This window comes from Loxodonta africana, chromosome 7, assembly GCF_030014295.1.
Source record: "Loxodonta africana isolate mLoxAfr1 chromosome 7, mLoxAfr1.hap2, whole genome shotgun sequence".
Taxonomy (NCBI): domain Eukaryota; kingdom Metazoa; phylum Chordata; class Mammalia; order Proboscidea; family Elephantidae; genus Loxodonta; species Loxodonta africana.
The window spans coordinates 10,500,227-10,513,628 of record NC_087348.1 but is presented as its reverse complement, the minus strand read 5'-3'; the positions used below and the strand labels follow the sequence as shown (position 1 = coordinate 10,513,628).

Below are 13,402 nucleotides of genomic sequence, written 5' to 3'. Positions count from 1 at the left end.
GCGTCTAGGCCGCCCGCCGCCTCTCGTAACCCCTGGAGCCCGCTGACGGCGCAGCTCGCGCCAATTCTCGAACGGCCCCACGCCGGGCGCGGCGCGGGGCTGCGGAGCCGAGGTCTGCCCCTGCGCAATTTGCGTAGCGAACGGCGCCCGCGCAGGCGCAGAAGGGGGCGGAGCAGCGGGAGCCGGGGAGCCGGAGCCCCGGGTCCTGGCGACCGGAGCCGGCTACCCCAGCGGCGGTCTGAGGACCAGACGGCAGTCTCCACCAGCCCTCCGGGGCTGGAGAGGGGACGCGGTGGGGGGTGGGGTGGAGGAGCGTGCGGAATCCCGAGGAGAGAAGGCAGAGGCGCCCCCATTCGGATTGTTGGAGGGGAAAGAACCCTCCTAGCCTGAGGAGGGGGAGAGCGGGGCTTTGGGGCGCCCCCTGCAGGGGCCGATACCCTGAGCGGACGCGCATCGCCGGCTCTCCCCCTCCTGCTGACACCGGCACGAGTCAGCACAAGGCCGGGGATCCCTCTCCTACAGCCTCTGCACCTATCCACCTGGCTCTGGGGTGGCCCAGGGAGGAGACCCCCATCTACCCCTGGAGAGGAGAGGCTGTCCTTCCACGCCCCTGAGTGACGGGGCCGGGGCCCAGGCTGCCTGTGCCCCGCAAAGACGAGAATCCCTCTGGTGAGGGGAAGGAGCTGGCCAGCCACAACGCCTTGCCCCCTGAGCTCCCTGCCTCTGTCTCAGCACCCACCCGCAGTCCCCTCCCCTCCGTATTTATTTCCCTGGGCACTGGCCAGCCCGTCCATCTCTGTCTTCTCCGGGATTCAGGCCTCCCTCCCTGATATGGAGAGTAACCTGTCTGGCCTGGTGCCTGCTGCTGGGCTGGTGCCTGCGCTGCCACCCGCCGTGACCCTGGGGCTGACCGCCGCCTACACCACCCTGTACGCCCTGCTCTTCTTCTCCGTCTATGCCCAGCTCTGGCTGGTGCTCCTGTACGGGCACAAGCGGCTCAGCTACCAGACGGTGTTCCTGGCACTCTGTTTGCTCTGGGCTGCGCTGCGTACCACCCTCTTCTCCTTCTACTTCCGAGACACCCCTCGAGCCAACCGCCTGGGGCCCCTGCCCTTTTGGCTTCTCTACTGCTGCCCTGTCTGCCTGCAGTTCTTCACGCTGACGCTAATGAATCTCTACTTTGCCCAGGTAACCGTGGTAGTGGGTAGTGGATGGGGGCTGGTGGGGGGTGTCAAGCCCCAAGGGCCATAATGAGTGATGGGCATTTCTGCACCCAGGTGGTGTTCAAGGCCAAGGCAAAGCGTCGTCCGGAAATGAGTAGAGGCTTGTAAGTACTTGGGGCCCTGATGAGCTCTGCCTCCAGGCCAGGGGCAGGGAGCAGCCCAGTGTCCATCCTTTCCTACCTCGAAGGGCTGAGGCAAGGGCAACCCAGGGAATGTTTGTGAATGAGGTTGTTGTTGTTGTTAACTGCTGTCTAGGTGGCCCCCGCTTATGGTGACCCCACGCACAACAGAAGGAAACACTGCCGGATCCTGTGCCATTCCCATTGGAAAAGTTAAAGTACCTGGCACAGATGGCTTAGCAGAGGCGTTGCGTATGTGAAAAGCAACAATAATAGAAGCAGTAGCGATACTGCGAGGGGTGAGGGTACCAATGTCATCCATGACAGAGGATGCTCCGAAACCAAACTGCACCCTGGGTGACATGGGCCTATGGTCCCGCTGTTATTTATATAAAGTTTTACAGTTTTATAAAGAGCTTTTACAAACACTGTTAATCTTTATAACTAACCTGATATTATCCATATGTGAAAGATGAAAGAACTGAGGTCCAGCAAGGTAAAGGAACATGTTCAAGGTCACAGAGCTGGCAGGAGGCAAAGCCAGGACTCAGACCCAGATTTTTGACTCCCAGTCTCATGCTCTTTCCACTGTATCACAGCCGTCAGCTACCGCCTGACTTCTTTGGACCTCAGTTTCCCATCTGTAAAACTAGAGGAGCAGGGTTCAGGTTGAAAGATCTGTGGTTCTGGTCGGCTCTGGGGGCTCCTTTGGGAGGTTAGGTGAGTGGTGAGCACCAAGTTCAACCTTCTGGGCTGACTGTGCTGTGGGCTGCAGGCTGGCCGTCCGAGGGGCCTTCGTGGGGGCCTCGCTGCTCTTTCTGCTGGTGAACGTGCTGTGTGCTGTGCTATCCCGCCGGCGCCGGGCACAGCCCTGGGCACTACTCCTGGTGCGCATCCTGGTGAGCGACTCCCTCTTCGTCATCTGCGCACTCTCTCTTGCTGCCTGCCTCTGCCTTGTGGCCCGGCGGGCCCCTTCCACCAGCATCTACCTGGAGGCCAAGGTAGGGCCACAGGCTCTAATGCCTGGGTGTCCTTTGGGGTGTCTGGGCAGCCATGTTTGTTGGACAGCAGCCTTCAGGATAGAAAAGAGGCTGGAATCCGCCCCTTCCTGATGGTCACCCGTTGTTATCTGTGGCAGGGGACCAGTGTGTGCCAGGCAGCTGCAATGGGTGGTGCCATGGTCCTGCTCTATGCCAGCCGGGCCTGTTACAACTTGGCAGCCCTGGCCTTGGCCCCCCGGAGCCGGCTGGACGCCTTCGATTATGACTGGTACAACGTCTCTGACCAGGTGGGCGTTCAGCAGGTCTGCTGCCTCCTAATAGCCATGGCTCCTGGTCCCTGTCCCAGTGCCCCATTGGCACAAACGCAGATTGGCGTGAATCCCTGCCTTCCCCTAGGCGGACCTGGTGAATGACCTGGGGAACAAAGGCTATTTGGTATTTGGCCTCATCCTCTTTGTGTGGGAACTGTTGCCCACCACCCTGCTGGTGGGCTTCTTCCGAGTGCACCGGCCCCCACAGGACCTGGTGAGTGCCTCCACCTTCCTCTGCGGGCCCAGTGGAGAAGGGTGGATGCTGGGAACCCTTGGGCTGGGCTGGGGGGTGGTAAGGGAGCTTGGTGGGGGCCAAGAGAAGGCATCCATGGTGGCTTTTTCCCCTCCCCAGAGCACCAGCCGCATCCTCAACGGGCAAGTCTTTGGCTCCCGATCCTACTTCTTCGACCGGGCTGGGCACTGTGAAGATGAGGGCTGTTCCTGGGAGCACAGCCGGGGTGAGAGCACCAGGTAGGAGTCCCTACCCTGCCTCAGGCCCCCTGAGCCATGGCCCTCCCCCAAGGTTTTTGTTTCCTTGTCAGTATGAGGTGAGGCCCCCTCCTTCCCATCTCCCCCTACTCCACCCAAAGATGCAGTTGGGCAGAGTCTGGGGAGGGGAGCCCCTCCCACCATGCTCTGTTCTAAGCCTCTTTCCCTCTCCCACCTCTTGTGAACGTGGTCCTGGTCACTGCCCTGGGACTGACCTGGTTTCTCTACCCACAGCATGTCAGGCAGCCTAGGCTCCGGCAGCTGGTACGGCTCCATCGGGCGGGAGCCGAGCTGGTGCGGGGGCAGCCAGACGCGGACTACTCCTCTGCTCTTCTCCCAGGTGCCGGGACCAGGCGGCCATCACCACAGCCTCTACTCTACCCCCCAGACGTGATCCCCCACCCTTCTAGGATGCCCAGACCCCAGTTCCCCTCCCCCTCAGGCCCCTGAGTCAAGTTCATTTGCTGCTTCTTGCCCAGGATCCTAGGGGCTGTAGCCGCCTCCTTCCCTGGCCGGCTCTTTGGCTGCTCCTGTTGTAGTGAGCTTGTGCCACCCCCTAGGGTGGGGGACATGGCCCTGGCTGCCAGATGCCCACAGCACCCTGGCATGACCTGCCATCTTTGCTTCCACACCAGAGCCAGCTACCTCTCCTGCATCTGCCACTCGATAAACAGTGTCTGTGCCCAGTGTTCATTTGTCTGCTTCATCTTCCTCCCTCATCGCCACCGTTTTGGTCAGCTTCCTGCCTTGACCTCATGCTGATTAGACACTGGTCCTTGAAGGCAGCCACTAGCCTGGGCTGGGGCCACTTACTGAGGTGGGTGGGCAGGGTGAGGAGGAGCCTGCTGTTTGAGGGAGGGGCAAGGGAGACCATTCAGCCCTTTGTTTTCAAAGCTCTCTCGGCCCAGAAAAACCCCATTCATGCTGCATTCCCCTCCCCACTTGAATAATTCCTACTCTTTCATCAGGACCTGTTCTAAATGTCACTTCCTTTATGAAGCTTTCCATCCCTTGCTCACAGAACAGTGGCCCCTCTCCTGGGCCCTGTATCCCTGTGATTATGTGATTATTATGCTTCTTGGTCCCTATCATTTGGGATTTTGGAGCCTGTTTCCCTGTTACCACCCCCAACCTGACCTTCAGGTGCCAGGGGTTAGCCCAGGGCCTGCAGAGGTGTCGACATGGTGACTGAGCAGCCCACACCTCTAGGAAGGTGTGAGTTTCGCCAGGTGGGTAGGGCACCCCGAACCCTGAGGCCCTCTTTTCCCATGTGCCCACAGCCTGTTAGCCTAACATAGATCTGCCCCACTGCTGGCAACCTTTATTAGAGGGTTTCTCTCCTGCCCACATACCTGACTGCCCCAGCTCCTAGGGCCCAGCACCAAGCTTCCCTGGCAACCCTTCACCTGGGACTATCCTGGCATCAAGCCCAAAGGGCTGCCAGATAGGGCAACTCACCAAAAACCACTTGTGGTGGAAAAGGACATAGCTAATATTTGTAGGCTACTTTATTGTGTGCCAGGCTCAGTTTTGAGCATTTACACACTCCAATCTCTAATGTTTAGAACAGCACCTTCGGTGATCATTCACCATCCCTCTTGTGTAGATGAGGAAGAAAAAGCTCTGGAATTAGGTGACCTGTCCAGGTTTCCTACTGGGAGGGGTTGGTCAGCCCTAAAGCCGAGCTGGAAACACGTCAAGAAGGCTGAGGTCTGGAAGCGGCCAAAGAGGAGGGTCTTTGGAGATGGGATGATAGCATGGAGGGGCAGCGTTCCAGGACCAGAAGGGGGCCCTGGTTGTGCAGGCAGTGGGGGAGGGAGCGCTGGCACTAGTCCATGTTGGGACTGGGGGGCAGCTCCTGGTCCAAACCCCTGGGGCTGACCCCTGGGCATAGAGTTGAGCACTAAGTGGGGGGGGGGGGACAAGGAGGAGGTGCAGGGGGTGCCGCAGCAGGGACTTCCCAGAGCTGGGTCCCAACCCCCACGCCAGCCAATCCCAGATGGCCTCTGAGGGATCCTCCAGCCTTGGTCCCGCGGGGACCCCCTCCCTTATGGTGCCATCCTCAACAGAGTGCTGAGCCCAAAGACCGAGCTGTCCCCAGGGGCGGGGAGATAAGGGCCCATCCTGATCCAGTAATGGGCCTTGGAGAGGCCCGGAGACTAGCGTGGCGCCGGTCCGGAGAGGTGGGCCCACTGATGTTCAGCCGGGGACCAGCCGGCCGGCGGGACAGCACCAGGGCTCCAGTCCGAGACTCGAGGCTGGACCCAGCGGCGCGCCCTCTCCGACTCTTCTGCGATCCGCCGCCCCAGGCAGGGCTGGATTGGAAGGCCGGAGGCCGCAGGTAAAGGGCTGCTGGGGCAGCGCCGGCGGCGAGGGAGCGGCACCGAGGACGGCGCGGCGCAGGAGGGGTTAAGCGGGGGGGAGGGGGCTCCCGGCAGCGGGAGGGGGTCTCAGCCCCGGCGGCCGCCCGCTCCGCCCCTGCAGCCGCCGCCTCCGCGGCCCAGCCGGCACCGGCGAGGCGGTGCGGGAGCCGGGCCGCAGCAGCAGCCGCAGCGCTGCAGACAGTGAGTGCGGAGGGTCAGGCGGGCGGGGCAGGGCGGGGCGCCCACCACCGTGCGGGGCGCCGTCGGGAGTGGTCCCACGCTGCCCGTCACGCTTGGAGGCGTGGGCGTGGGCGCGCGGAGAGGCGAGAGAGAGCGGTGCGGCGTATCTGGGCCGGCGCGTGCTGCGCGGTGGCCCGCGGTCTGGTGTGTGTGCGCGCGCGAGTGTGCACACGTGTGCGCGGACCTCGGGGCGCCTCCGCGCAGCGCGCACCGCATGGGGTCTGGGGTTGTCCGGGAGAGTGCGGGCGTGTGCAAGTGGAGGGCGTGCAAGCAGCGGGGCGGCGGCGCACGCTGGAGCCACAGGACGGAGCGGGGGCGCGCGGGGCTTTGTGCCCGCGGGCGGTGGAGCGTGTCCGGCGCGGGTGCTCGTGGGCGCCTGCGCCCGCCGGCCCGGGGGCTGACGGTGTCTGTGGGCTGCTGCGCCGGTCCAGCCCTTCCCGCCCCCGCCGCTCCTTCTGGGAACCCGGCGCCCTCCCTCTCTGCGCAGCGGCGGGACCCGCCCCTGGGTTCCTCGAAAGCCCGGCGGGGCGCAAGGGGGGCCGACCCGGCGCAGCTCCTGCAGAGCTGGGAGAGGCAGGAGAGGAGAGAGAAGCGGCGAAAATGCTGCCTCAGCCGCAGCCAGCGAACCGGGACCTGCCATCCCTGGTCCCCGCCCTGCGCGGGCTGGCCTTTCTGTGGGCTTCGCCTTCGCGCGCCTCCGCACCCCTCTGCCTCTGCCTCAACGGCCCGGACCTAGTGGTTTTCCATGCCCACTCCATGCCCCCAGCTATCCCTCCGCACGCTCTGTCTCTGTTTCCTTTCGATTGCCTTCCTTTCCCTCCCGGTGCCCTCTTGTCTGCTCACCCCCTGAGTACCTGGACAGGGGCTGAGGGCCGGGCAGTGGAGGTAAGGGATGGGCCGACGACAGTCTGTGCAGTGAGTACTTGGTGGACCTTGGCACCAAGCGTCCAGCCAGGGGATGTGAGGAGGCGGCATCCATGGGCAGTAGGGCCGGGGACTCCAAGGACCTTAGAGTGTGTAGGGGAGAGACGGGTAGGGGGTAAGGGTGTCAGGCCAGGCTATTGATCCCAGCATCCCTCGTTCTGCCCGCAGTGACCACAGCTCCCCAGGAGTCCCCTGCCCGGCCCCCCCAGGCGGGGAGTGGAATTGGCCGGACCCCTGGCCGCGCCATGCGCAGCACAACGCTGCTGGCACTGCTGGCCCTGGTCCTGCTGTACTTGGTGTCGGGTGCCCTGGTGTTCCAGGCCCTGGAGCAGCCCCACGAGCAGCAGGCCCAGAGGGAGCTGGGGGAGGTCCGAGAGAAGTTCCTGAGGGCCCATCCATGTGTGAGCGACCAGGAGCTGGGGCACTTCATCAAGGTGGGTGGGCGAGAGCCCCTTCATTGGTCACCCATGCCAGGGGGGTCCTGTGCTGCGATATGCTGCTTCCAGACTAATGCTCAGGGGTGGGGGGGCAGGGGGCAGCTGGGGTGGGGTGGGGACAGAGACTCTGGTCAGGCCTCTGTTTCTCAATATGGAGGCTATGGGTCATTTGTTTTCCTTATGGTACCTGGCACAGTGCCGTTGTCCCAGAACATCTCCTTCCGTGTGTGATGGTGATTGAATGAAGGAGGGAAAGTAGGAATAAATGGCTGTAGCACGTAGGGTATGTTCCATTTTCACAGGTGTCACTCACTCGTTTAGGGTTAGGGTGGCAAGATAAAATCTAGATGGGCAGTTCAACTTGAATTTCAGATAAATAAGAAATACCTTTTTAGTGTAAGTATGTCCCAGGCAATATTTTTATTTGCTAAACTTGGCAATGCTACATTAGTTCTGACACATTTTGGGAGTCACAGATCCCTCAGAGAAGCTGGTGGGGAACATTGTGAATGCTCCCCTCACCCCCAGGAAAGTGCCCATATTAAACATGTACAGATGATTCCAAAGAGTTCCAGGATGCTCTAAAGCACTCCCATGCCACCATGGCTGCCAGCTTAAGCACTCCTTTTCCTCCAGGACACATGTTTACCATGGGGAGGTGGGAGGGAGGCCAAGGCAGGGATGGGGGGCAGCTTCAGGCTTCCTTGGAACACTCCTGATCAACCTCAATCCAGTGGCTAAAGGAAGTTCTAGGCTTCGGCCTTCTGTGATATAGTCAGTCAGGCAAGTGCCTCTGTTGCTTTCTCTAATTTCTGAGTCGCTGTCACATAGAAAGGAGTTCTGGAGCCACAGTGGTTAAGCGGTTGGCTGCTAACCGAAAGGTTGGTGGTTCATACCCACCAGCCTCTCCAGGGGAGAAAGGTGTGGTAGTCTGCTTCCGTAAAATATTTACAGCCTTGGAAACCTTATGGGGCCGTTCTACTCTGCCCTACAGGGTCGCTGTGAGTCGGAATTGACTCAGTGGCAATGGGTTTGGTTTTGGTCTTCGTCACATAGAAAAACCCTAACATTTAATTTAAGAAAAATTAATATTCATTACTTAATTTTAGAGTACCCCTCTTGCCCTGCCTGTTTTTAGTGGAAGGAGAGACCAGTCAATACAGAGGCCTCAGAGTTCCCACTGATTCTCAAGGTGGCAGGACCCGGGGCAGAGATGAGGGTGGGGTGGGCCCAGGACACAGGCAGCCTGACATTGTTTCTGACACTTCCAGTATGCCAGTGAGGCCCAGAGAGGCCTGGGCCAGAGAATGTGTCTGGCCAGACCACAGGGCAGAGGGAGGGAGGGAATCTGACCTGTTTTATCTTCACCAACGGAATTGCTTTTTTTTCCTGGATAAGAAAGAAAAAGAAAGAGAGGGGCAGGGCCAAGAAGTGTGTGTGAGGGGCAGCTGCTTTACTTCTTTTTTATAATAAGATTCACTCCTTGATTTAGTCAATCATGCAACAAATATGCACCTACTGTGTGTTTTTTTGTGTGTGCTAGGTGCTATGCTTTATACCATATCAGGATGGAAAAAATGCAGGCTCTGCCCCGGAGGCTGCCACTTCTAAAAGAGGGGCAGACCCACAGACAGGTCACTGTAGGATGCTGTGGAAAGGGGGCCTTTGTTCTTTCCTTCTTTGTTGAGCACCTACTGTGTGCCAGGCCCAGGGCTGGGTACTGGGGGTAAGGAGGGAGATCCAGGGGGCTTTGGAAGAGCTAGGACAGGAGATGAGCCAGAGGAGATGGGTAGAGTTTAGAGATATGTCGTTTGGGGGCAACAGGCTCCCGGGCAGAGAAACAGCATGGACCAAGGCGTGGAGGGAGGCTGGACAGCTCCGAATGTTTTTGCAGAATCCAGGTTTACCAGATGCCTTAGTCATTTGAAACAAAAATTAGAATACACAGGATGACAAAGGATTTTTTTTCTCCCTAAGTAGTAAATTTATTGGAAGAGTTTTGCAAAATAAAAATTAAATCACTTAATCATACATTTCACTTTGTGGCTTTATTTTTAAAAAATATTATTACAGAAAGTGGAATCATTTCAGAAAATCTGGGAGCAAGGTCACCATAACTTGGGGTCCCAGATGGGAATTCCAAAAGAGATGACTGGGAAAAGGGGGATTGGGAGCAGACTGAAAAAGAGCTTGAATGCTGGGCTAGGGAGTTCAGACTCTTCTGTAGTCAGCAGGGAGCCATGACTGATTCCAAGCAGTCACTTTAGGAAGATTAATTTGGAATGGGTCAGCAAGAAGAGGTGGTTTATGACCCCGCCCACACCCGATGTCTTTGTGCCTTGGCAGGACCTCTTGCACCCGGCCTCATTATTCTCTGACTTTTTATTTCCTAGGGCAGGCACTCTCAAAACACAGACCCTGCCCCGAAAGGATCTGCAGGCTAGCAGGATGGGAAGACACATGGACATTCCATTCATTTGATAATGTTTATTGAGCACCTACTGTGTGGCACAGGGTTTGGCTTGGACTTCATAGGGTGTGCCTATGAACCTCCTAAAATTTTATGAAATATTTGAGAAGAGAATATTGGGAGAGAAGGTCCCAAACTTTTCATTAATTATCTAAAGCAAAGGACTCAAACTCAGCTTTCCAGTAGGGGCAATAGGGAATGGTGAGGTCTGTGGAAAGCTGGAAATCACAGGGCGTATCACCACGTCAAAACTTAAACAGACACATACAGCTTACTCTGAGTGCTTTAGCTCTTCACAAGAACTCTGTGAGATGGGTACTGTTATCATCCCCCTTGGTAGATGCAGAAATTGAGGCAGAGAGAGTTAACTTGCCCAAGATTACACAGCCAGTAGTAAAAAAAAAAGGGCACCAAGATTTAAACCCAGGCAGTCTGGTCCTGAGTCCATGCTCCCAACCACTGTAAGACTGAAGCTCTGTTGTGTGAAATTAGGGGGCAGATAATGCAAATATTTCTAAAACACGGGTGGATTGGGCCACCAGATTTGCAATCTCTGCTCAAGGGATGGCCTTCAGGGAGGCCAGGAATATGGGAGAGTTGGGAGAGGAAGGAACCACCCTGGAGACTGGAGGGGCAGGAAGGTGGCCAGGACAAGGAGGGAGGACTGAGGTTCCTCCTTCCGAACCTTGTCCTGCAGGAGGTGGCTGATGCCCTGGGAGGGGGTGCAGACCCTGAAACCAACTCAACCAGTAACAGCAGCCACTCAGTCTGGAACCTGGGCAGCGCCTTCTTTTTTTCCGGCACCATCATCACCACCATCGGTGCGGGAGGGGACAAGGGCATGTGGAGGGGACGTGGGGGTGGGGTGGGCTTCCTTGAGGGAGAAGGTGCAGGGGGAGTAGGGTGTGCAAGGTGGCCCCTAGATGTCTGGCACACCCCTCTGCCCAGGCTATGGCAACGCGGCCCTGCGCACTGATGCTGGGCGACTCTTCTGCATCTTTTACGCGCTGGTGGGGATTCCTCTGTTCGGGATCCTGTTGGCTGGGGTCGGGGACCGCCTGGGTTCCTCCCTGCGTCGGGGTATCGGCCACATCGAAGCCATCTTCCTGGTGAGCTGCTCCATGCTGGGTGCGCCCTTGCGCTGGCCTCCGGAGTCTCTTCCCTATTTCCTGGCACGTGAGCGCGCGTCCCTAGACCGCAAGAGCCTGGCGCGAAGGCTGGGGGGAGGGGGTGGTGCTGGGAGTGGAGGGTGTCGGTGTCTCCTAGCTCCTGCCTATCACCCCTCCCCACAGAAGTGGCACGTGCCACCGGAGCTGGTGCGGGTGCTGTCCGCGGTGCTCTTCCTATTGATCGGCTGCCTGCTCTTTGTCCTAACGCCCACGTTCGTGTTCTGCTATGTGGAGGGCTGGAGCAAACTGGAGGCCATCTACTTCGTCATAGTGACGCTCACCACAGTGGGCTTCGGTGACTATGTGGCCGGTGAGGCTGCCCTCCCTGCCCCGCAAAGGCCCCGCTTCCCACCCACTGTATTCTTGCCAAGTGATTTTGCACTCTCACCCCTCCCACCAAAATTCACGTGGCACTCCTGTGCTCACACGTGATTGCACCAACACCTGCATCTGCTGACAGACCACATCCTCACATTCTAACACTCATGCAACGAGTCCTGCCTGCACGCCCGCGAAAGTTCGCATATGCATAAAGTACACCCCTCACACGTGTCACATTCTTGCACACATATTCACTTTCTTGTATGCTGCATTCCCATGCATACTCGAATTCTTGCATGTGAGCATCTCCTCTAGCACACCCTCTTGCACACCTTCAACTTATGCACGCTCATCTTCATGCATGCATTCACGCACTCCATTGCCCCTGGGAGGGCTGGCCCTCTCAAAGAGCTGGGGAGAGGGGTAGGGACCAGGCTGCTCACAGGTGACACACCTGCCTTGCAAACAGCTTCTTTCCACTCTCCCCGGTGGTCTCCCAGGCGCCGACCCCAAGCAGGACACCCCAGCCTACCAGCCACTGGTGTGGTTCTGGATTCTGCTTGGCCTCGCCTACTTCGCCTCCGTGCTCACCACCATTGGGAACTGGCTGCGAGTGGTGTCCCGCCGCACCCGAGCTGAGGTAGGTGCCTGACTCAGTTCTGGCCTGCACAGTAGTGCTGACACTTGTGCCCCATCAGCTCATCGACCGATCTGTCTCCCTACCAGAGAGTGGGCTCTTGGAGGGGCTGCGAACAGAGGGGTAAACGTGGACAGATTTGCAGATGACTCTGCCACCTCTGCCCTCAGGACGGGGTTGCCAGATTTAGCAAATAAAAATGCAGGAAGGCCAGTTAAATGTGCATTTCAGGTAAATAAGGAATAATATTTTAGTATACCAAGCCCGTTGCCATCGTCAGTTCTGACCCATAGCAACCCTATAGGACAGAGTACAATTTGTCTCCTAGGGTTTCCAGGGGGCAGCTGGTGGTTTCAAACTGCCAGCCTTTTGGTTAGCAACTGAGCTTTTAACCACCGTGCCGCCAGGGCTCCATTTTAGTATAAGTATGCTCCAAACATTGCCTGGGACATACTTACACTGTTGTTGTGTGGACCCTATAGGACAGAGTAGAACTGCCCCATAGGGTTTCCAAGGAGCAGCTGGTGGATTCCAACTGCTGACCTTTTGGTTAGCAGCCTGAACCCTTAACCACTTCACCACCAGGGCTCTGTAAGTATACTAAAATTTTATTTGTTGCTTATCAGAAATTCGCGTTTAACTGGGTGTCCTGTATTTTGCAACCCTAGTCAGAGTGCCCTGCTGTGGACTCGGACAGGGGTGCAAAGGGATTTGGGGGCACTAGAGGGACAGCTGAAATATAACTAGGGCTTTCTAGAAAGCTCTGGGAGAAGGGGGGCACTTCGGTGCTGATGGGGGAGAAGAGCTTTCAGGGCACGGGCAGAGGAAGGAGGGAAAGAGAGGCAGAGAGGTGATGTCTGACTAGAGAAGGGGAGGGCGTTCGAGGACCCCTGGCCCCAATCGCTGGAAGCCCCTTCCCTTTCCGTGCAGATGGGCGGCCTCACGGCACAGGCCGCCAGCTGGACCGGCACGGTAACGGCGCGGGTGACCCAGAGAGCGGGGCCCACCGCCCCGCCGCCTGAGAAGGAGCGGCCGCTCCTGCCTCCGCCTCCAGCCCCAACGCAGCCTGTTGTCCGTCCCCTATCCCCTGAGCCCACTGAAAAGGTCGATCCGCCTTCCCCTCCGACGGCCTCCGCCCTGGACTACCCCAGCGAGAACTTGGCTTTCATTGACGAGTCCTCGGACACACAGAGCGAGCGCGGCTGCGCGCTGGCTCGAACACCCCGGGGTCGCCGCCGCCCCAACCCTCCCAGGAAGCCTGCGCGGCCCCGGGGCCCCGGGCGTCCCCGGGACAAAGGCAATACTGCGTAGGGCAAGACCCCGGGCCGGCCTCCCAAACGGCTTTCTTCCCTCACTCTCCCCGGCATGGCCAGTTTGTTTGACCAAAGAGCCCAGTTTTTAACGGGACAGACACGTGAGGAGGAGGCTACCGGCTGCCTGTCCACCACCAACCTCCCTTGATTTCCCCCCCTTCACCAGTCCGTCCATTTTCAGACCCCAAGGCTTTCTGTGTTGCTGCCCCGCGGGGCCTGTCCCTCACAACACCTCACGACTGTGCCTCAAAGCCTGGATCAATAAATGAAAATATTGTGCACCGCTGCGAGCCTGCGCGCTCCGGGGACGCGAGTGGGTGTGGGCGCGCTGGAGTGAGGCAGCTGCGGGACACGGCAGGGCGCCCCCCCTCCCCGTGACCCCTAG

General features: G+C 58.6%; 2 protein-coding genes across 3 annotated transcripts; both read left to right on the top strand.

Annotated features, from left to right (window-relative positions):
• The first annotated feature begins 179 nt into the window (after positions 1 to 179).
• On the top strand, positions 180 to 3,832 carry GPR137 (G protein-coupled receptor 137). Of its 2 annotated transcripts, none has more exons than XM_023559644.2 (7): positions 180 to 1,188; positions 1,278 to 1,327; positions 2,118 to 2,343; positions 2,481 to 2,630; positions 2,740 to 2,868; positions 3,007 to 3,125; positions 3,484 to 3,832. In XM_023559644.2, the coding sequence occupies exons 1-7, from the start codon at positions 832 to 834 to the stop codon at positions 3,551 to 3,553; spliced, it is 1,101 nt and encodes a 366-aa protein (XP_023415412.1). In that variant the 5' UTR covers positions 180 to 831; the 3' UTR covers positions 3,554 to 3,832. The 2 variants fall into 2 exon arrangements, with proteins under 2 accessions (XP_023415412.1, XP_023415411.1); XM_023559643.2 differs by having other exon boundaries at positions 181 to 1,188; positions 3,378 to 3,832.
• A 3,047-nt stretch (positions 3,833 to 6,879) lies between these two features.
• On the top strand, positions 6,880 to 13,395 carry KCNK4 (potassium two pore domain channel subfamily K member 4). The gene is made up of 7 exons (XM_003419447.4): positions 6,880 to 7,104; positions 10,275 to 10,398; positions 10,526 to 10,686; positions 10,870 to 11,056; positions 11,568 to 11,707; positions 12,635 to 13,001; positions 13,199 to 13,395. The coding sequence occupies exons 1-7, from the start codon at positions 6,916 to 6,918 to the stop codon at positions 13,393 to 13,395; spliced, it is 1,365 nt and encodes a 454-aa protein (XP_003419495.2). The 5' UTR covers positions 6,880 to 6,915.
• The last annotated feature ends 7 nt before the right edge of the window (positions 13,396 to 13,402 follow it).